The sequence below is a fragment of the Quercus robur genome, chromosome 8 (assembly GCF_932294415.1).
Source record: "Quercus robur chromosome 8, dhQueRobu3.1, whole genome shotgun sequence".
NCBI lineage: Eukaryota > Viridiplantae > Streptophyta > Magnoliopsida > Fagales > Fagaceae > Quercus > Quercus robur.
Window position 1 is genome coordinate 62,213,823 of NC_065541.1, and position 24,665 is coordinate 62,238,487.

General features: G+C 32.3%; 1 protein-coding gene across 3 annotated transcripts; it reads right to left on the bottom strand.

The window, feature by feature from the left end:
• Nucleotides 1–9,702: 9,702 nt before the first annotated feature.
• Nucleotides 9,703–16,612, bottom strand: LOC126697530 (cucumisin-like). Of its 3 annotated transcripts, none has more exons than XM_050394565.1 (11): nucleotides 16,448–16,612; nucleotides 16,152–16,300; nucleotides 14,550–14,635; nucleotides 13,759–13,853; nucleotides 13,431–13,674; nucleotides 12,680–13,190; nucleotides 12,121–12,224; nucleotides 11,377–11,595; nucleotides 11,180–11,291; nucleotides 10,808–11,030; nucleotides 9,703–10,329 (listed from the first exon to the last, which is right to left on the bottom strand). In XM_050394565.1, the coding sequence occupies exons 2-11, from the start codon at nucleotides 16,245–16,247 to the stop codon at nucleotides 9,806–9,808; spliced, it is 2,214 nt and encodes a 737-aa protein (XP_050250522.1). In that variant the 5' UTR covers nucleotides 16,248–16,300; nucleotides 16,448–16,612; the 3' UTR covers nucleotides 9,703–9,805. The 3 variants fall into 3 exon arrangements, with proteins under 3 accessions (XP_050250522.1, XP_050250523.1, XP_050250524.1); XM_050394566.1 differs by having other exon boundaries at nucleotides 16,152–16,240; nucleotides 16,448–16,575; XM_050394567.1 differs by lacking the exons at nucleotides 14,550–14,635; nucleotides 16,448–16,612 and having other exon boundaries at nucleotides 16,152–16,294.
• Between the last annotated feature and the right edge of the window lie 8,053 nt (nucleotides 16,613–24,665).

The window sequence follows — 24,665 nt, forward strand, 5'->3', positions numbered from 1 at the left end:
AATATTATAATAAAGTTTATCTAAAAAATATATATTAGATTAAAGTTGGTTAGAGAGCATCTTCAGCAGACTTAGCAAATTTTTGTACTGTTTAGAGAATGAATAATAACTTTTACCTTTATCTACCCACTTTTTCAAATACACTTTCTAACAGACTCTCTATCTCATTTAAATATTATTTCTTTATTCATTATTTATTATTTTTTTAACAACTACACATCTTCCAACATTTTTTTATTCAACACCCAATTATTATAATAGAAAAAAAAGATTTGAAGAATGAATAATAATAATAGTAGGTGAAGTTAAGAGAAACTCAAATTAAAAATTCAAAATTAGAGTTCCAATTTTGCGTTATGTGTCCTAAATTTTTATTCTTAAAGAGTTTTATTTCTTAATTTTAAAATTAAATGTGGGACCACATTATAAATATTTATCCAAGTGAGTTATTAAGTATAAAAACCAAAGAATCTAGAATAAATGAATCGTAAAAATTAAACAAAAAAAAGAAAAAAAGAAAAAAAATTGATTTATAATAATTTAAAAAAATACATGGACAATTTACATTTTATACCTAATAATATCTTTACAAATTTTTTTAAAGAGTTGACAAAATATAAAAATGACTATCAATAATATTTAAATTATATATATAAGAATTATATTATACATCTTATTGTATATTTTTTAAGTGCATCCATGCATTTGCATGGAGTTACAAGTTAGTATATAATAATAGGTAAAGCAAAGAAAAAATCTAATTAAATTTCAAATTGAAATTCAATTAAAGTCTAATTTTGTCTTCTATCTCATTTAATTTAAATTTTAGAATTTCGTGCCAAGTGAGTTAATTTAATGGAAAAATTGAATTTCAATTAAAGTTTAATTTTACGCCACGTGTCTCATCTAATATAAATTTTTAAATTTTGTGCCAAATAAGTTAATTTAGTGTAGAAAATGAGGAGTCCAATATAATAAACCATAAAAAACATAATCATATAACTAAAAAAAATTCAAATTTATAAGTCATCTATATATATATATATATATTAATAGGTAAAACTTAGAGAAAGTTGAATTAGAATTTGAAATTATAATCCAATTTTGCACGTGTCTAAATTTATGTGGGAACTACGCCATAATTATCCACTTAAGCATGTGTCATGTGTTTAATTAAGTTTTTTAATCTTTGTGTCAAGTGAGTTAATGAGTGCAAAATACTAAAAATCTAATATTAATGAACTATATATATATATATATATATATATATATATATATAACAATTACATACACTCAATAAAAATCACCACATGTTTCTTAAAAAATAAATAAAATAAAAATCACCACACATTCTATCTTATTAAAAATTAGAAAAAAAAATGATCATAAGTAGTATTAAATTTAGATAATAATTTTAATATGTGACTAATTATATTTACTTTAAAAAAATAATTTGACTAATTAGCTATATTTTATGATAAAAATTGTGTTTAATTTTAAATGTATCTATATGTATGCATGAATACATGTGTCACATGTTTTTTTTTTTTTTAAAAAATAATAATTTGACTAATTATTTATATTTTTATAATAAAAATTTTGTTTAATTTTAAATGCATCCATACGTTTGTATGGAGTTACATGCTAGTTCTCTATCAAACTAAAAATAAAGTGTGAATTTGAATTTCTTCTTCTTTGAACTTTTTAGTTTATATGTTCAAAAAAGAAATTAATCCAATTGTCTTCCAAGATTAGATATGTAACAATGACAAAAAAAACAAACACCAAAACCTTAATCTCAAAGATTAGATATGGAGCCCCAATATAAATGAAATTGTGAAAGACAATAAACAACATTAACTTTAATTATATATATATATATATATATATATATAAAATTAAAGGAAAAGTTAAGAGAAAATTTAATTAGATTCCAATTATTATTTAATTTTACACCGTGTGTCTAAGAGAAAGAGAGTAAAACTTATCTATAACTTAAAAAATGTGTAACTATTACATTAAGTATAATTTGAATACATATGTGTGTAATTATAATTGTTTTTAATTATATCGTGTATATGCACATGCTATATACTAGTAAAATATAATAACTAGCTCGTAACCATATGCATACACATTGACATCTTCAAGAATAAATACAACAAAGTACATATTAAACTTTCATAATTAAGTTGAATTCTACCAATACTTGTTTTTGATTTTTTGTTAACTCCAAAAATCTTGTAAAGATATTATTTGGAAACGTACACAAAACGTTTATCCTTAATTACTCCATTTTAGGGGGAAAGAAAAATTAATTTGTTTACCAATATACGGGAAATTATTGTTTACTTTCGGAGTACCTTGTTGAGGTGCACGACACTTAGAGTCCAACCCATATATAAGGAATCCTATATCCATCAGAAATAGGTGTATTTGTTGCACAAGAAGTCAAAGACTCCTATTCAATTAAGAATAGGAGTGTAGGCGTTAGAGCTTTTATATACAGCATATTATGTGCTCTCACGTATAGTGTGAGAGATTTAGAGAGACTAAAGAGTGAAACATAGATTTGAAGCCGATTGAAGGAAAAATATTAGTGCTTTGTGTGGCATTGAGGGAAAAAAGAAAATGTGATTTTTCTTTTGCTCAAGACACACAAGGAAGATAAATTGGGGGTTTTCTCTAGGACGATTATTTGAGTGCTACAACCACAGAGAGTTGAAGTATTTAGAGTGGAAAATCTTGCTACCAGGTTTTGTGGTGAGGTTGTATTTGTTCCTAGAAGTATTATTATATTTTCCCAATTTATTGTGAATTCAGGTTTTTGGATATAACTTGAGTGTTGTAATCTCTATTTTATTATAGTGGATTAATTGAATTTGCCTCGTGGTTTTTCCCTTTACGCTAGAGGGTTTTCCGCGTAATTTCTTGGTGTTCTTGTTGGTTGATTTTTATCACTTCTGTAGATTTCTATTTTCTTTATTGCTTGGGTTATATTTAATTTAATTCACACATAGACAGGGATTTATCCCAACAAGTGGTATCAGAGCCAGGTTATTGGATGTGATTGTCTTGTGTTGAATTAAATAGAAAATATGAATATGAATATGAGCACTATGATTAAACTCTCAGCATCAAATTATTCGATCTGGAACCCGATGATGGAGGATGTCCTTTACTGTAAGGATTTGCATGACCCTATTGAGGGTGATAGTGCTAAGCCAAGCAAGATGTCTAATAAAGACTAGGAGAAGTTAAATAGAAAAACCATTGGATGTATTAGACAACGCATCGATGTGAGTGTGTTTCATCATGTATCTCAAGAGACTAATGTAAAAGCTCTTTGGGAAAAATTAAAGGGTCTCTATGAAAGAAAGACAACTCAAAATAAAGCTTTTGTGGCTAGAAAACTTGTGAATTTGAAGTTTAAGGAAGGGAGATCCGTTGCCGAGCATTTGAGTGAGTTTCAAGATCTGGTGAATCAGATGGTTACAATGAAGTTGATAATTGATGATGAGCTTCAAGCTTTATTACTTCTGAGTTCCTTACCTGACAGTTGGGAGACTTTGGTGGTGTCACTTTGTAACTCTGCTCCAAATGGTGTGCTACAACTTGCAGTGGTCAAGGATAGCTTGTTCAATGAAGAAATAAGAAGAAAAGACATGGGCAAGGATAATGCATAGGCTCTTGTCATAGAGAACATGGGGAGGAGTAAGACTAGAAATTCTAAGGGGCATGGTAAATCTAGAAGTCAGTTAGAATCAAAAGGAAAATTCAAGTGTTTCTACTGTGACAAAGAAGGTCATATAAGAAGAAACTACAAGGCTTGGAAGAATAAACAGAAAGATGAGAAAAATCAGAATAAGGTAGAAGAACAGAATACCACTGCTGTCTCGACAATTGAAGATGTGGTGATTTGTGTAGGAAAGGATGAGTGTTGCAATGTTTCACATGCTTATGTTGAATAGGTGATTGACTCAGCATTTTCCTGTCATGTCACTCCAAGAAAGGAGCTCTTTACTTCATATAAAGTAGGAGATTTTGAGAGAGCGAAGATGGGCAATAACAGTTATGTTGACATTGTGGGAATTGGAGATATTTGTGTTGAGACTAACACTGGATACACCTTGGAATTGAAGAATGTGCGACATGTGCCTGATATGCGCTTGAATCTGATTTCTACTCATATTCTAGATAATGAAGGCTACAACAACTATTTTGGAGATGGCAAATGGAGACTCTCCAAAGGATCATTGGTGCTTGCTAGAGGGAAGATTTGTTGTACACTTTACAAGACACAAGTAAAGGTGTGCAAAGATATTGTTAGTGCAACTCAGGAAGATTCTACGCCTAACTTGTGGCATAGGCGATTGGCTCACATGAGTGGAAGGGGATGTAGATTTTGGCAAAAAAGTCTCTCATTCCTTTTGCCAAAGGTATGCCACTTAAACCTTGTAATTAATGTTTATTTGGAAAACAACATAGAGTGTCTTTTTGCATTCCTTCTATTAGAAAGCCCAATGTGTTAGATCTTGTTTATTCTGATGTATGTGGTCCCATTGATGTCGAGTCCTTAGGTGTCAATAAGTATTTTGTTACTTTTATTGATGATGCTTCACGAAAGGTGTGGGTGTATTTTTTGAAAACTAAAGACCAGGTATTTGAGCACTTCAAGAAATTCCATGCCATGGCGAAAAGAGAGAAAAGGAAGCCTTTGAAATGTTTTCGTACTGACAACGGAGGAGAATATACGTCTAATGAGTTCAAAAGTTACTGCTTCGAGAAAGATATTAGACATGAAAAGATAGTTCATGGTACCCCACATCAAAATGGTGTGGCAGAGAGGATGAATCGCACTATTGTTGAGAAGGTCAGATGTATGTTGAGAATGACTAATCTGCCTAAGTCATTCTGGTGTGAAGTTGTTCAAACTGTGTGCTACCTAATTAATCGGTCTCCATCAGTTCCATCAGTTCTATTGTTGAGAAGGTCAGATGTTTGTTGAGAATGACTAATCTGCCTAAGTCATTTTGGTGTGAAGCTGTTCAAACTGCGTGCTACCTAATTAATCAATCTCCATCAGTTCCATTGGAGTTTGATATTCCAAAGAGAGTTTGGACTGGGAAAGATATTTCTTACTCTCACTTGAAGGTATTTGGGTGCAAGACATTTGCACGTGTGCCTAAGGAACAAAGATTGAAGCTTGATAGTAAAGCCATTCCTTGTAAATTTGTAGGCTAAGGAGATGCAGAATTTGGCTAAAAGTTATGGGATCTTGAGAAAAAGAAGATGATCAGAAGTCGAGATGTGGTTTTTCATGAGAATAAAAATTTGGCAAACTTTGAGAAAACTGAAAAGACAAAGGATGTTGTTGTAGGTGTTCCTAACCTTACACCTACCTCTTCTTCCTCTAATCGTGCCACAAATAGGGAAGAGGTGCAAGATGAGAATCTTGGTGATGATCCAATAGCAGTTGATGGTGATGTACCAGTAAGAGCTGATGGTGATGATGCTCAAGATATTGAAGATGTTGAACAGGGGGAGCAACCTGTTCCACCAGAGATTGAAAAACCTCAAGTGAGGAGGTCTACTAGGGAGCGTCGTCCATTGACTAGATATCCCTCTTCTGAGTATATTTTGCTTACTGATGAGGGGGAGCCAGAATGCTTTCAAAAAGTAGAGTCTCATAAGGACAAGCAGAGCTGGATGAAGTCTATGCAAGAAAAGATGAATTCTTTGTACAAGAATAAAACTTATGAGTTGGTTGAACTTCCAAAAGGTAAGAAGGCATTGAGAAATAAATAGGTGTTCAAGAAAGATAGTGAAAAGTTAGTGAAGTACAAAGCTTGATTGGTGGTCCAGGGTTTTAGTTAGAAACATGGGGTTGATTTTGATGAAATATTCTCTCCAGTAGTAAAGATGAGTTCCATTCGAGTAGTTCTGGGATTAGTAGCTAGCTTGGATCTTGAGCTTGAGTAATTAGATGTGAAGACTGCTTTCCTCCATGGTGATTTGGAGGAAGAGATCTACATGGTACAGCCAGAGGGATTTGAAGTGAAAGGAAAAGAACACATGGTGTGCAGATTGAAGAAGAGTTTGTATGGGTTGAAGCAAGTTCCAAGACAGTGGTACAAGAAGTTTAACTCATTCATGGTAGGTCACGGGTACACAAAGACAAATGTAGATCATTGTGTGTATGTCAAAAAGTTTCCTGATGGTAAATTTCTTATTCTTCTGTTATCTGTAGATGATATGTTGATAGTAGGGCAAGATGATAGTATGATTGGTGATTTGAAGAAGGATTTGTTCAAGGCCTTTGATATAAAAGACTTAGGTCCAGCACGACAAATTCTAGGCATGAAAATTACACGTGATAGGAAAGCCAAGAAGTTATGATTGTCACAAGAAAAAAATGTTGAAAGAATACTTGAAAGGTTTAACATGAAGCATGCCAAACCAATTGGTACACCTCTTGGCGGTCATTTCAAGCTAAGTAAGAAATCTTGTCCGTCATCCATGAAAGAGAAAGAGAACATGGCATCAGTTCCTTATTCCTCTGCAGTCGGGAGTTTGATGTATGCTATGGTTTGCACATGACTAGATATTGCTCATGCAGTTGATGTTGTCAACAGGTTTATGGTTAATCCCGATAAAGATCACTAGGAAGCAGTGAAGTGGATCTTTAGATATTTGAGAGGTAGCTCTAAGTCTTGCTTGAGTTTTGGTAGCTCTAAACCAGTTTTGGAGGGTTATACAGATGCAGATATGGCTGGTGACCTTGATGGTAGAAAATCTACTTCTTGGTATTTATTTACTTTTGTAGGGGGAGCTGTATCATGGCAGTCAAAATTGTAGAAGTGTGTTGCCTTATCTACAATTGAGGTTGAGTATATTGTAGCGAATGAAGCAAGTAAAGAAATGCTTTGGATGAAACGATTTCTCCAAGAATTGGGTTTGACGCAAGACAAGTGTGTAGTTCATTGTGATAGTCAAAGTGCAATAGACTTGAGCAAGAATGCTATGTTCCATTCTCGCTTGAAGCACATTGAAGTAAGATACCATTGAATAAGACTAGTTGTTGAAAAAAGATTGATGTAACTGAGAAAGATTCATACTGAGAAGAATCCAGTTGATATGTTGACTAAGGTTGTGACCAAAGAGAAGCTTGAGCTTTGTGCCAGAACAGTCGGCATGAATTCTAACTGAAGAGTTGGGATGAAGATCTCTTTCCTTGATGGGCAGGAGGGGGAGATTGTTGAGGTGCACGGCACCTAGAGTCCAGCCCATATATAAGGAATCCTATTTCCATTAGAAATAGGTGTATGTGTTGCACAAGAAGTCAAAGACTCCTATTCAATTAAGAATAGGAGTGTAGGCGGCAGAACTTTTATATAAAGCATATTTCGTGCTTTCACGTATAGTGTGAGAGATTCAGAGAGACTGAAGAGTGAAACACAAATTTGAAGCCGACTGAAGGAAAAATATTGGTGCTTTGTGTGGCATTGAGGGAAAAATGAAAATGTGATTTTTCTTTTGCTCAAGACACACAAGGAAGATAAATTGAGGGGTTTTCTTTAGGATGATTATTTGAGTGCTACAACCATAGAGAGTTGAAGTATTCAAAGTGGAAGATCTTGCTACCGGATTTTGTGGTGAGGTTGTATTTGTTCCTAGAAGTATTATTGTATTTTCTCAATTTATTGTGACCCACCATTCATGTGAGATGAGAGAGTACACATTTATGGTACTCCGAGAGTACCTAATAATTTTTCCCAATATACATACTCTTCTTTCTTTCTTTATTGTTTGTTATATAGAAAAATTGTAGGGGGTGACTTGTCCAAGGAAGACCTTGCCTAGGTATGACCATTAACCATCACAACATCTATTCATTGAGTAACCAATGTCTTTAGAATCTAAATAAGAGATTGGGAAATGGAGGACCGGGGACCATAGATACTCATCCAATGGGTTCAGCCATAGCATAACCTCAAAACTAGTATTGTCTGTGGGTGCTTGAAAACCAAATTTATGAATTAAGGATTGTGATAGTCTATAGTGATATCTTAGTCGTGTCCGATGTCTATATATAGTTTGAATCTCACCTCTCTTTAATCTCCTCCTCCTAATTAACTCCCCCACAATATACCTTAAACAAAATTAAAATTTATATTACAACACGTAATAGGTCCTCTTAATTTAAGGCTTCAATATTACTATACATAACTAGATAATTAGATTACGTACTAAAAAAATTTCTCTTAAGAAGTTATCAATATATCAAGAACAAATAAGTTTACACAGTTGCTAATTCTGCAAAAGTTTGTGTATTAGCAGTGCTTGTAATAAACACTATCTACAATTATATATTCCAAAAAGCGACATCACCAACAACTAACCAAAAATGCCGTAAGTATTTTAAGGCAATAAATTGTGGAGGCAGAAAAGTCTACGCGAAGACCGAGTAAACCCACACTTAACAAATTTCCAACGTTGACAAGATTTGAAAATGAGACACTTAACAAATTCATTGCATACCTATGTTACCTGTCAACATTTTTTTTATCACAATATTGGGCCATGACACGACTTGTGTCATACTGTCCACGTCACAAATTATGAATGATGGAAAAAAAGTGGCAATTTAATATGAAAGTAACAGATAATTAATCACAGTCTAACATGTAAGAAAGTTATATAAAAAATTGTAATAATTTATGTGGTACTAGAATTACTCCAAACTCCTCTATCCTATTCTTAGTCCTTAGAGCAGTCTAGTCAATGCTGTTCACTCAAAGTGTACATGAGAGAAATGGACATTTTAAACGAAGGAACTGAACTTGGGCCAAACTAAAGAGTCTTCTAGCCTCAAATAGCTTTTGTTAAGCCCGCCAATAAACTAATTAAACTGTCCGAAGCCAACACTAACAATCTTCTGATCTTATCTCAAATAGTTATTTTAAAAATAATTTTTTGTTTTCCAATTACAGAAAATTGTAGGTCCCAAAAGAAAAGTGTATTTAACGCCTATTTTAAGAAAATTGTTCTCAAAAGTCACTACAGAGAACAGTTTTTTGTTTTCAATTTAATTTAGTCTTCAAAGGCAATGTTTATTTAAATAATAATATATGTTTTTGTCTTTAAACCCATCTCTCTCTCTCTCTCTCAAGCTCCCTTCATCGGTGGGCAAATTAGGTTGGGCTTCTTGGGTGTTTTGCGGCAAGGCTGGGTTGTCAGGAATTGCAATGGTGAGACGCAACACTCTCTCTCTCTCTCTCTCTCTCTCAAAACACCATAACGACTTGAGATTTTAATTAGTATTTATAATAGTATCTATCCCAAACATTTTACAAAATAAAAAGGTAAAACTATATATATATATATATATTTTTTTTGTTAAATTTTATAAATAAACCAAGATATTTGATTCTTTATATAAAATTAATCAAGTTGTATATTGTATTTTACGACTCGCCTTTATTATGAAAATGTTGTGAATGTATGTATCATTTTTTTTTTTGAGAAATAAGATTAATACACCATTATCGTAGGTCTCAAATTGTATTAAGTTGACCTTGATTACATATCAGAAAGACATAATCTTTAATGGGGGTACTACAGTTAAGTACAATCAAGCAACAAAAGTTTACAACCATTTTTTGTGGTGTAGTTTCATCGCCACTATCATCGTTCTTAATATGAGCATAATACTTCAAAGCTTTTGCTTTATTATTAATATTATTTTTGAATTCAAAGCTTTTGCTTGCTTAATATTGGTAATACATGTTCCATATATAGAATGTCAAAATGCTTCATACACAACAATGGGGCTCCTCACTTGAAATGTGCCATCATCCCAAATTAAAGAAGCAGAGACTATTTGTCTATCTATTGTTCCTTTAATCGTAAGGGAAAACGATAGCTTTTGTTTGAGAGATGTAAATGATAGAACACTAGGGTTCACTTTGATACTAAGTCCAGGTGGGGTGCTCACAATAGCTTTGTATGTAGATGTTGATGTTCCAACATTGGTGATTGTCCGATTGAAAACATGACTTATAGAATTTGAGGATGGTGTGGATAGAGCAAAAGAAGGATAGTTTAGATCGAAAACTTTTCTATTAGTACCTTTGGGACAACTACTACTGTCTCCGGTAATAGCTTGTAATAACTTCGTACTATATCCTTGTCCACACAAAAAAGCTATGTAGTCAAGTGCATCAATATCATATATTAAACCGGGATTTGCACCCCTATGTGGATTAATATTGCCCGCACCATATGCAAATTCAGCTCCAGAGCTCTCTTCAGGATTCATGGGGACAGCTGCAAGTATTACACCAAATTTGGTTGTGGTTATGGTTTATATTAAAATGAGGATAAAATACAATATTAATCCTTAAACTTTAAACTTTAATTTACCAACTATATTAGTTCCTAAAGTTTAAAGTTATATCTTTTAATTCCTAACAAACTTAAGGTAATCTTTTTATTTTTATTTTATATATATATATATATATATATATATATATATATATATATATATATATATATATATTTATATATTCAACAACCATCAAATCTCTCTAATGAAACGATGACATGACCAAACTAAAAACTAACACATCATCATTATGTTAGACATGTTAGGGACAAAAGTCACAAAAGACGATCACTTTAAGCTTAAGAGACAAAAGAGACTCACTTTTGTTAGGGATTTAAAACAATCAATTTAGACTTAAAGAACAAACTAATTAGTTTGGCCTTAAAATGACCAAGATTAGGAACTGAATATAGCTATTACCAGTAGTCATCAGAGCAGATTTGATAGCTGCAGGTGACCATGTGGGATGGAAAGATTTGATGTAGGCAGCCGCGCCTGAACCATGAGGGCAAGACATTGATGTCCCCGAGATTATATTATATGACAATGCTCTCTTATCAAAATTGACATTAGAAATTGGGGAAATTGGAGAAATTGGTGGCCATGCAGCTAGAATGTCTACTCCAGGAGCAGCTAAATCGGGCTAAAACAAGATAAAATAGGTTTCAATAAGAATAATAATACCAATAATTCTAGGGGAGTAACATAATTTATAACTTTATTCACCACTATTGACATAGTCGGTTGTGATTGATGTATAATAAAAGCAATTACTGATTACTAGGAAGTTACCTTGAGAATGTTGTGTGCAGCTGGGTTTGGACCTCTAGATGAGAACTCAGCTATGTAAGGTGCAAATGGATCTTTACGGTCATCAGTCTTAAGAATAGTCGCAGTTGGGCTTCTGTAAAATTGTGCATCTTGATTAGGATTAGTGTGTCCTGTGAGTTGTGAAGTCCTTAATTGTCTAGGATATTTTAGATTAATACCTTGTCGAATTTATGTACAAGTAAATATCGCCACCATCCTCCAAGCTAAGGTAAGCTGCAGGCAAGGGAAACGCAAAAGCCCCAGAACCGGGGCGTCGGCCTTGCATCACAGTACCAACTGCACCAGCTAAGAGTTGCCCAACCCCATAATTCTCAACATCACAAAGTACAATTTTACCTTTCACCAAATTTTTGTCCAAGGAATCTTCGTAGCAATACCTGCATTTTTCCAATAAGTTCCATTTTTTTTAACTACCAACTTTTCTTTTATAATACTTCCATGTTAGAATACGCTTTTTTTCAATAATTCGATAGTTAAGTGGATGAATATGAATCTTAAATGTTTCTATTAAAAATACTAAAAAGTTTCAATTAAGTTATAAAGCACTTGATAATTGGTACCACTCCTTTGAAGCAAAAGGAATTTCCACCTGCTAGTTTAATACAATTTCTACCATTCATCTCAAAAAAAAAAAAAAAAAAAACCATAAAATTGCTCCTTTTGTTTGTGAGTAGTTCTAAGACCACAAACTATTCCACCACTTTTTTGTTACAACTCTGACATGGCAAACTATGAATAGTTAATTATCACTTATAAATAGACCCATAATTTTTTCTTCACCATCACACTTTGTCACATCACAATTATAGCAAAGAAGTTGTGTAATTTTTTGTGGTACTAGAATTTTTCATTTTGTATATGTATATATCAAAAAAAGTTACTTTCTTTTTTTTTTCAATTACCTGGACAGGGATGAATCATACTCTTCTGTCTTGTTTGGTGCATCTCCACCATAAATTATTGGATACGTTTCATTTTTGAGGTCAAATGTATTAATTGAAATACCCTACACACGAAGTAAAGAAATTCTACAAATTAGTTTGCAGTTTTATTTTTATACCATAGGCTTTACACATGCAATTCGACAGTACTATTAAGGAAATGGTTCGCTCAGCAGTTTCAAATAGAATGCAACTCCAATTCTCACATTGAGCGACTGAGTGTTTTACTTTATGTTTCATCAATTACCTTATATTATGTGCCTATATTTTTTATATCTCAATTTATTGTTACTTTCTAAGGAAAAACTAGGAATGTGTTGTAGACTACAATTAGTGAAGTATAAAATATAACACCAAGATTAGGATATAGGAATTTTTCCTTATGTATTAGCATTTTATTAATGTTATTATTTTTCAGAAAAACAAATTACATAGAATCTTTTCTTATAGGTCAAAAATAATAATAATTATTATTATCAAAAAAATCCCTAATTAAATTCCACAAGGGCATATTAATTACCTCAAAGATCTTGTTGTTACCTAATCGGACCTTGGTGTAGAACTTTCGGTCCATGGTGCTTGCAGCCACAGAAAGAGACCATGGGGCGAAGCTTGAGAGTGTTGCTAGATATGGACCTCGGTTACCAGCAGGAGTTGATGTCAATATTCCATTTCTCATAGCATGAAAGGCACCAATGGCAATTGTATCTATAAAATAGTTGTCAGAAGATCCACCAATTGAAATAGATATTATGTCAACTCCATCAGCAATGGCATCATCGAATGCTGCAAGAATATCAACATCATCACAGCCAAGATACCAACATACTTTGTACACAGCAATACGTGCTGATGGAAGCCCTCCTCGTGCTGTTCCCAAACCAATGCCTTTTACGCTGGCCTTGCTCACTAAGTTCCCAGCTGCTATTGATGCAACATGTGTTCCATGGCCTTCTGAATCTCTTGGAGATCGAAAATCTTCTTTTTGAAAATCTCGATCACTACGGTAATATTTTGCTCCAATGATTTTACTGCATTAATTTTAACCACATTTGTTAGTTGTACTTTTGATTCTAAATTTATGTGCTTGGCACAACGTTTTTCACAAACTTTTTCCCTAGTTGCTAACATGGCTTTTTGTGATTGGAACAATATTACTTTTACTTGCTTTACGATTGACATCAATTTTATTGTTCACTAATTACAATTAGTCATGTTAGTAATTTATAAAATAAAATACAAAACGCAATAGATGGATGTTAAAGATATACTTGTTGCAAGTGAAATTGGTTGGGGCTTGACATTTGCCCTTCCATTTGCTAGGTGGTGGACCAAATCCTTTGTCATTAAAGCTATCAGACTCCGGCCAAATTCCAGTGTCGAATACTCCTATAATGACGTCGCTCTTAGTTGTTGGTCTATCGACTTGCTTAGGAAGGCCAAGGAAGTCCCATGACCTTGTTGTATGGAGCTCTTTTTTTTGGTTAGGGAACACCGACACTACCCCATCCATTCCTACATATTCATTGTTACATCATTTTGTTATGAATTCAAGAAATTTTTTTTTGGGGGGGAAGAATTGTGATTAGGTTCACCCACCAGCCATTTTTTGAGCTTCTTGCTCAGTTAGCTCCACTGCAAATCCATGGAAACTCCTTTTGTAGCTATAAAGTAAAGATTCTGGACCAATATGGCTGAAAGTAGGCATATGCATTTTGACAGGTTAGGACCTAGAAGCATTTCAATGCTTGATAACTATAACCATATATTTTTTTATGTAATTGAGATCTTGTTAACTTTTTTTTTTTCTAACTTTTTTGAATCTAATGGATAAATTTAAAAAAAAAAAATCATATATATATATAAATTACAAAATTGCTAAAATCATTGAAATTGATAATAAAATAATAGCTAATAAAAATACAAAATGGAAAAATTAACTCATATTACATAAAGTACATTGCTTAAGTTTAATAATTTATCAAAACATAAAATGAAAATGTAAAATGGAATTTTAACCAGGGTAGTGTTTCTAACTTTTTGGGAATAAAATTTTATATATAATGTATTATATTAATAATTTTAAGGTAAAACCACAAATATATATTGAATGTATAACATTTATATTGAATCATATAATCTTAATATTATAATAATATGTAAAAACCAATGTTTATTATATTACATGTAATAATGATATAAGATTCTAAAAAAACCAAGTGACATAGATATAAAATACAACATGTGAGACTCCACTTTTTATTTTCCCACTAAATATAACATGACAAAAACTTATCGTGAAAAATGTCAAAAACTTGTTATAAAAAAAATAAAAAAAATAACATTCATATAGCGAGTTTATGGTGGTGCCATTATACTACTTTTATAACCTGCCGATGACATCTTGTAGCATGCTTGTGTAAAGGGATGATGTGGAAACTTCATCCCTCTTGTTGCCCATATACACAATATAAGCCTGCGTGCATAATATCATATCATATCATTTCAAGAAAATAAAGTTAGTTTAAGTCATGCCTAAAAGTCTTCCTTTATGAGTATTTTGCATTATTCTCTACTAATCATAGTTTGTCACATAATTCTTTTCCCTTTAAGAAGTATCCAAAGTTTAAAATTAAAGGGAGAAGAAAAAATCAAGTACTACATACCATACGTCAATTGCTGGCAGGGATAGAGGTAGGGGATTTGGGTGGGGAGACCAAAGGGGCCATGGCCCCCATATATAGCATTTCAAAAATCTCCTTAACACAATACCTATTTTAGAATTTAGCCCAATAAACTTGGCCCCCCCTAACAACCTAACAACATCATTGGCCTCCTTAAAAAAAAAAAAAAAGCCCAAATAACAATCCAACGACTAAAATTAAACGATTGGCATATGAAAGCCCAAGCATTTACCAAAAATTTACTAAACCCATCATATTCATATAGTCAAAATCTCACTCCCCAATTTTTTTTTTTTTTTGAAGAAGAAAAAAAATGCCCAAAATTAAAGCTGGTCCAATCACTTTAGAAAGTTAATAATAAAGCAGAGGCTAAAATATTATAATAAATTTATCTAAAAAGTAAATATTTGATTAAAGTTGGTTGAGCATTCTGATTTGATTTCCTTTATTTAATAGCAATGCAACATGCATAAAAAATTTAACAATATTTTTTTACAAAAGTTGAGTTGACAAACTTTTCGTAGTTCTCATATAGATTTATCATTAACATCATTTTTTTTAACTACCAGTAACAATTAGTCTCATCAACAATTGTGCAATTTTTTGTCTTCTTCTTTTTTTTTTTTTTTTTTTTTTGTGTGTGTTTATAGATTTTTGGTTTTCTAAAGGTTGTTGACTTACTAAAGTATTTAATAAAGATTTTTTTTTTTTGAGAAACTTTAATAAAGATAGTTGAGCACTTGTTTTTAGTTTGACATCCTTATATTAAAGAGACAGAACATTTCTAGACATAAATTATTAACTTAGCAATAATAACTAATGTTAACAACAATCTTAATTATAGCAACATTTGACTTTGGATTTTTTGTTTTCTTGTATTTTTTTTTTTACCTAGCAAGTAGCAACCATAATTAATCTGAATAACAATACATGTATTGTAGTGAGGTATGGCATGATGAAATTTGCCAACTTATTTTACTATTCAGCTTATTTTTACTACTATTCATGGCCTCACTATACTTTTTTGTATTATTTATGGGTTTTACTATATTATTTCAACTAATTTTTACTTTTATCTACCTTACTTTCAGAAAAAAGTTTTCAGTTTCAGCAAAATAAACGGATCTCAAACAGATCCTAAAAAACAATCATTTTGTGTTTTTCAGTTTGTTTAGAAATTGCTAATATTGAATGAGTGTTATTTTGAACTTTTATGAATTTTTTATATTCATATTCTCCCTTCAATCGAAATTTTGGCTTCGTCCCTAATTAATGCAACTGTAAATTAAGCGGAAAAGCATAATTTACCTTTCGATCATTCTGAGAAGTTGAGTGACCAATAAGCAGAGTGGAGGCGAAGCTGAGAAAGAGAAGCATCAAAAGACTGGTGGTTTTGCCTGCCATTGGAGGGTCAGGTCAGGTAGCTATAAATCTGGCTAGCCTGTTATAAATATTACCTGCACAAAAGGTTTCGGCTCAACTGAAACTCCAGCCCTTTCAAAACACATTGATGCTCATGTATTATGATTCATAGAGGTCAAGTATAGTCATAGCTCCCCCAAGTATTTAAAAGTCAAGAATTTAAGGAAAACTAAAAGTTTTACCTTGATTTATAGTGGCTGCCAATGGTGGGACTACGTAGTGGCATAGCCGGGCCAAGTGAGAAGAAGATGAGTCTGGGATAGGGGAAGGAGGTAGATATATAGAGCCGTAGAGGACTGGGTACGTATAGTTTCTTGTTGGAGAGCTTGGGCTTCAAATTGGCAAAATATCTTGGGTGCATGTATTTGTACTAGGTTGCCCCTTAAAAGCAATAATTCTCTATAGAACTAAAAATAAAGTGTGAATTTATTTATTTATTTTTTTGGTTGAACTTTTTAGTTTATTTGTTTATGTATCAGTAATTTTTTTAAACCTCGTTTTCATTGATAACTTTCAACAAAAAATTAATCCAATTTTATTCCAAGATTTTTTTTTTTTTTTTTTTTAGAAACAAACACACACATACAAAAGATGAGAAAATGGGTTCTAATACAAAGACATGTCACAATTCCACTCAAAAGCCATTGTCATGTAACAATAACAAAAAAAACAACAACCAAAGCCTTAATCTCAAAGATTAGATATGGATCCCCAATAAAAATGAAATTGTGAAAGACAAATAAACAACATTAACTATAATTATAAAATAACAACTAGGTTGTAACCATATGCATACACACTTACACATTTAAGAATAAATACAACTAAATACATATTAAAATTTCATAATTAAGTTGAGTTATACTGATATTTGTTTTGAATTTTTGTTAACTCCAAAAATTATGTAAAGATATTATTTGGAAACTTACACAAAATGTTTATTCTTGATTACTTCATTTTAGGGGGGAAAGAAAAATTAATTTGTTTACCAATATATAGACTTTTTTTTTTCTTTCTTATGAAGAAATATTGTAGGGGTGACTCGTTCAAGGAAGACCTTGCCTAGGTTTGGCCATTAACCATCACAACATCTATTCATTGAGGAGTCAATGTCTACGAAACTTAAATAAGTGATGGGAGAAAATGGAGGATTACATAACCTACTACTAGGGTCTATTTGGTTTGGAGGATGGAAAAGTATGAGAAAAGAAAATGGGGAGGGGTGGTATAGGTAGATAGAAAATATTTAGTTTTCCCTCCGTATGTTTGATCGAAGGAGTGAAAAAGTTGAGAGATGAAAAACTATTTTGTTTGGTTGAGTAAAAAAGTGAGAGGATTGAAAATGTAGATAGTATAAATTTACTCTCATACTCCTAGTACATAAAAAATAAAAAATTCTAATAATTTATAAAATAAAATTTTTAATTACTACAAACTAATACAACTAATAAAGCATCTAGCAAAATAAAAACTAATAATAATTAAAAAAAAATTGTCATTGATAGGAAAAAAAAAGGAAAAAGAAAAGAAAAGGAAGCAAAACAACGCAACCAACGTGGCACAATAACATACCACGGAAAAACAAAAAGAAGAAGAAAGAGGAAGTCAAAAATAGAAAAAGAACACCAACGTTAAATAAGGGGAAGGGCAAATAGGTAATTTTTCATCAAACCTACTCCCTCCCCACTTTTCTGTTTAGTTCTCTCCCCAACTTTAGGGAGAAAACTAGTACTATTTTCTCCTAAATGGTGGGCTTGGGGAGAAAACTCCCCCACCCCCATTCTCTCTCCAATTTTTTCTCCTCTTGTATTTTGTCTGCTCATTTCACTCCAACTAAAAAGACCATTAGAGTCGCAGTATTGTCTGTGGGTACTTGAAAACTAAATTTATGTTTAAGGATTGTGATATCCCAATTCCTAATGGTAATAATTTTTGTAGTGTCCTATGTCTATAATTTGAACCTCACCTCTCCCTTCCTCCCTCCCTCCCTCCCCCACTATGTACCTTAAACAAAATTAAATTTTATATTACAACACGTAACATGAACCTACGTCCTCTTAATTTAAGGCTTCATTATCACTATACATAAGTAGATAAGAACTAAAAGTTTCTCATAAGAAATTATCAATATATCAAAAAGAAACAGTTTACAGAGTTGCTTTTTCTAGTTTTGTAAAAATTTGTGTATTAAGGGTGTATGTCACACTACTAAAAAAAAATATCTACAATTATATCCTCCAAAAAGCGACATCACCGCCAGCTAACCAAAAATGAGATAAGTATTTTAAGGCCATAGATATTAGATAGTGGAAGACTTGGAAGTTGGAAGCAGAAAAGTCTACGCGAAGACCGAGTAAACGTACCATACATAACAAATTTCCATAGTTGATAAGACTCGCAAATGAGAATTCATCGCATATCCGTGTTTACCTGTCAATTATTTTTTTAACTTTTTTTTTTAATCACAATACTGGCCCATGAGCTATCGGTTTCTTTTTTGCTGAATGAGCTATCAGTTTCGGTAAGGCTAATCAAGATAAAGCCATGCAAGGGAAGATGTTTGGCTTTCCATTAGAGAACTCTCCTATCCTATTCTGAGTCCTAAGTCCTACGAGCAGTCTAATCAATGTTGTTCGCTCAAAGTGTGCGTCAGAGAAAAATGGACTTTTAAAGGAAGGAATTGAACTTTTTATTTTTTCTATTTTTATATAAAATAGAAATTCTATTTTAATCTAATCTAAGTATATATGTGTGTGAAACTCATTCGTAGAAACTTGAATTTTGACCCTTATCCTTCCATGCCAGAAGTACTTTGTATTTGTGAAATGAAGCGTGGTGGGGTGGAATTGAACTTGAGCCAAACTCTTTAAGTTCAATATTCTTCTTGTAGATTTTTGCGGTAAAACCTTGGTGAAAATAGTCAAATACCATGTTTTGGCAAAATTTGTGGCAAACTAGTACTGTTTCGGAAATATTTAACAATCTACCACTTTTTTAATACTTGAGTTTCATAAAATCGAGTTCTAAATAGTACTCAAGTTCAGTAAACTCGAATTCCTAAGTGAGCCACCAGCGTGACACTGCTGACTTAGAATTAGTGTAATTGAAAAAGTAACGCGGTACTCGATTTTATAGAAATCGATTACTTCTTTATAGTACTCGATCTTAAGGAAGTCAAGTACTTTTTTTTTTTCTACTTTTTGTTTTATAGTAGAAGACTAGTTCCCACCAACTTTGCTAAAACTTCCAAGCAAGTGATGAAATGTAAATGTAAATGAAAAAGAAGATTTTTTAGGAAAAAAAAGAAAAAATAAATGAAAGTTGGAATAAGTGGGTTTTGAAATACCTGTTTGAAGGGAAGAGCTTAATAGTAGTAGTGGGTAGCAAGAAGCTTCAAACAAACAAACAAAAAGACAGCAAGTACTCTAACTCTCTCGTAGACAGAGTAAAATTGGATTTTGGTCGAAAATGGAGACGCAAAGACAAAAAATTATATATTAAAAAAAAATGGAGCAACGACCATTTTTAAGCTCAAGATGACTTAAAAACGAAGCCGTTGACTACAATGTAAAGAAAGAGAAAAGAGAAAAGAGTTTTTAATAATTCTAATAATGACTTTGAAAAGTTTGTTGTCGTGTGGGAGTGGGAGAGGGAGTGGGAATGGGATTGGGATGGATGGACAAAAAGGCAAAAAGAAAGGGTTTGTTGTTTGTTTACATTTACATTTACATTTCATCACTTGCTTGGAAGTTTCAACAGAGATGGTGGGACTAGTCTTCTACTACGAAACAAAAAGTAGAAAAAAGAAAAAAGAAAAAGAAAAAAGAAAAAGAAAAAAAAGAAACGAAAAACAAGGTACTCGACTTTAGTAAAATCGAGTACTGTAAAGAAGTACTCAATTTTCGTATTATCAAGTACCACATTACTTTTTAGTTACACAAATTCCAGATCAGCAGTGCCACGCTGGTGACTTACCTAGAAACTCGAGTTCACTGAGCTCGAGTACTAAAAAAGTGGTAGATTGCTAAATATTTCTGAAACAATGCTAGTTTGCCACAAATTTTGCCAAAACGTGGTGTTTGGCTATTTTCATTGTAAAACCTTCTTGTTGTAACTACAAATAAGAGCAGTGTACAATATTAATGAAGGAATTGAACTTGGGCCAAACTAAAAAGTCTTTTGATCTCAAATAGCTTTTGTCAAGCCCGCCAACAAACTAAATTGTCCGAAGCCAACGCTAACAATCTTCTGATCTTATCTCAAATAGTTATTTTAAAAATAGTTTTCTATTTTCCAATTACAAAAAATTGTAGGACCCAAAAGAAAAGAATGTTTAACACATGTTTTAAGAAAATTGTTCTCCAAAAGTCACTACAGAGTACAGAGAACAATTTTTTTGTTTCAATTTTAGTCTTCAAAGGTAATGTTTATTTAAATAATAAAATATGTTTTTGTCTTTAAACCCATTCGTCTCTCTCTCTCCCTCTCTCAAGCTCCCTTCATTGGTGGGTGGATTAGGTTGGGCTTCTTGGGTGTTTTGCGACTAGGTTGGGTTGTCGGGAATTGCAATGGTGAGATGTGATTCTCTCTCTTTCTCAACACCATAACGTCTTGAGATTTTAATTAGTCTACTAACTATATAAAAAGAGGCAATGCCTCTATAGTGCCACTTTTGGTTTCGTGAGTCCTTTATTGTCTGTTTATGGAGGGCTAAATGATGTGTTTGGCTGAATAAAACAATAAAAGGGAGAGAGACAATAACAATGAAAGGGAGAGAGGCCAAAGGGTCTGGAACTCTCTTTTCTCTCTGGAACTCTCCGTGTATCTTCTCTCTCTCTTTTCTCTCTATCATTTTAGGATGACAAGACCAGATCGGCTTAGGAAAAAAAAAAAATACGTGGGAAGAAAGATCAACTAATTTTTACTGTAAGTATCTCTTTTTTTTTTTTTTTTTTTTTTCTCCGTTTCTTCAAAATTTCCTTTTTTTTTTTTTTTGGTTCTTAAAATCTGTGTTTGTATTTATTTCCCTCTGGGTTTCAATCTTTGATTGTTTGCTAATACGGGTCTTTTAGGTTTTGATAAAGAAAGGAGATTTGGTTCCATTTTCGGCATTTTCGACTTACACAAGAAACAGAGATGGGAGTGGGTGAAAGCGACAAACAGAGAGGGGTGAAAGACGAGAGACCTCATTTTGGCACTAAAGAACTCTAAGTTTCTTCTTTTCAATGAAAGCAAATCTCCTTTCTTTATCAAAACCTAAAATATCTGTATTAGCTAATATGGGTATTAACCATTCTTGATTTCTTCTTTTCATTTGCTAATATGTGTATTTTGGGTTTCTTTTCTTCTAAACTTTTAGCTACTGGGTATGGAGTTGTATGTGCGTGGGTTTCTCCTTTCTAAGGTGAGAAGCTATTGAAAGAGGGAGAGAGAAACAGATCATAAAGAAAGGGGATTTGGTTCCATTTTTGGTATTTTCGGCTAACACACTATAGGTAAGTGCTCTCTCTCTCTCTCTCTCTAATATTTCCACTTTGAAGTTTCACTAATCATAATTTGGTTCCATTTTTGCCTAATCCCATGTCATTCTCTCTATTTTATAACAACGGGAAAAAAATGGACTGATGATACAGACCTATACACTAGAGACAAAAACCAATTTTTCCAAAAAGAAAAGCTGCCTTCTCCATTCGATTGTAAAGTTGCTGTTTTTCCATCAATTTCATAGAAAAATTTGTGCTTTATGTTTTTCTCTATACACATAAATGAATGATCCTACCTGTAGAAAGAATTAAAAGAACCATACAAATTAGAATGTTCTAGAAGAATATATCAATTGTTGTTGTTTTTGTTTCTGGTAATGGTGGTGGTGATGTGGTTGGTCATGGGGTTTGTAATCTTCCTCTCTTTTTTTTTGGTTTAAACAAATTTTTTGGAAGTGTTAATTTGTTATATTCGATTTGTAGCCACCAGATTCAAAAGTAGTGACTAATCTTTTGGATATCATCCTCACAAAGGTAAGGTATGCTTTGTGTTTTGGTAAAAATGTTTGGTCTTTGAATATATATATATATATATATATATATATATATATTTATATATTTTTAAATATTTGATATATTGATTCTAGGCACAACGTGATCAGTGATCTGTAATCAAACCAATTTTCACTCAAATTAATCTCTTTTCTTCTTGTTTTATTCATTTTCATCATGGGTTTTGGATTTCATCTCATCTTTCTTCTTTCTAAAAATGCACTTATGTCACTTTCTCTTATTTAACTCTATATTTCTATTATTCTAGAATGTTAGTTTCATAGTTCTTGGAATTTTGGGAGGATGATCAATTTTGTTCTTTTATTATTTATTTTAAGCTTAGTTGGCTATTGATCTAATCTTTATATATGTGTGTGTGTGTGTATATCTTATATTTTAAATCTCTGATATTTTAAATGGGAAATCTTACACTATGATCTGAACTTCTAAAGCATATTTGTATATTAAATCGATGTGTATGACTAAATTTTTTACCCCATCTATGAATATTAATTTTGAACAACATCATCAGAATTCTGTTAAGATGTTTCATCCCTAATTTCTTTGCCTTTTCGTTTGTGAGATTTTTGAGTTGCTAATCCCAATTCTTATCTTAGGTCTTTTTACAAATTTGGCTTGGAAAATTATTTGCATTAAATCAAGTTAGCATAACTAAAAAGAGCTTGACCAAACCAAAGTGCCAATTTATCCAAATTATCAAGGATTGGATTCTATTAATCTAGGCAAACACTAACCATGGTAGAATAGGTTCAATCATATCTCATCTCTTTTTCCCCCTAATGTATATTCTTATTCCAAGGCTATTTTTTGTGGTTATGCTTCTAAAATCACCATTTATGTACATTGCAGATGGAGAAGGTTGTTAGGACATATGTGATTCACTTGTTAGGAACATATGTCACTACTTTATGTAATTGTCTAATCCTTTGACAAAACACACTTTATTTGTAATTGGGTAGTTCTAGGATATGTTTAATACTTCAAGAAACCTTGTTTCAAGTCAAGTGTTAAAGCCATGTAAGTCTGTCCAAGATTCAAGTGTAGAAAATGTTGTTTATTAAAACTCGACAGCAGCTTGACAGATAGGCATCTGTCGAGGTTCATGAAAAACAGAATTTCAGTTCTGTTTTGGCTCTAATCCGTGATTGTATGTTTGGACTTTCTTTTCTTACAACCCTAGACATATAAAAGGATTATTTTAAGGGCCGTCAAAGTGGACACAAATTGCACAAGTGTTGAGCAAAGTTTGTTCAAGCAAATTGTGACTGGAGACAGAATTTGCCCTAGTTCATCTTTCTTGTGAAGAAGCTGCTGTGTTTGTGCACAGTTGGGTTTTGTGACCAAGCATCTTCTTGATCTTCATTGTTTGTATGAACTGAAGAATTTTGCAGCCAACAACCTTCTCTAGTTGGTGATTGAAGTCGTGTACTGGGATCCACACAATTGATTAGTCACGTATTGAGAGCCGTGCATTACAATGAGAGATTGTCACAACAGAACAAGTTCAATTGGGTATTGGGGTAAGGGTTCAACTGTAAGTTGGTATAAGGTACTAGGATTCCTTTACTTGTAACCGCTTGTTATGATAATAGTGAATTCTCGGGAGTGGTGACCTTAAAATCACCCGGTGGGGTTTTTGCCGTGTTGGTTTTTCCTATTCGTAAACAAATCACTGTGTCAATTTATTTTTCGTTGCATACTTAGTTTAATTGGTAATTTGTTTGTGCTACCACGCATTTGCATGTTAATTTGATTAATTATTAAACTTGGCTAATTAATCAATTAATTCATCATAAGGGGTCAATACATTTTTGGCCTATCAAAGGTGTTCTTGATTTTACCCAAAGTTTTCCTCATGTAAGATTTCACAGTTTCGTTTGGATATAGCTATATCCATGTTTCTTTTCTTTGCTTTGAAAATGTTGCACGTGTGTCTTTTGAGATGAGAATGGTTAAGAGCAAGATTTAAATTTGTTTTCTTTTAATATTCTAGCATTGTCTAATTTAGACAATTGAAGTGTGTGTAATCAATTGGAAGGCTATTGGTTACTGAAAATGGATAAGAAGAAAAGTATAGAGATCTAAATTTCAAAATTCTTAGATCTTTTGGGTTGTGTGTCTATTCAGAGATGGGGATAGTGAAGGGTGAGTATTAAAATTTGGATTTCATTTCTATTGTTTTCTGACATTTTCTTATGTAAGCAAATGAAGTTTGTAAAATGAATTGGAAGTCTATTTGGTAACTCAGAAAGGATAAGAAGAAAAGTATTAGCAATTTGAATTTTACAATTCTTAGATATTTTGGGTTATAAGTTTTTTTTTTTTTGGAATTCAAATATTATCT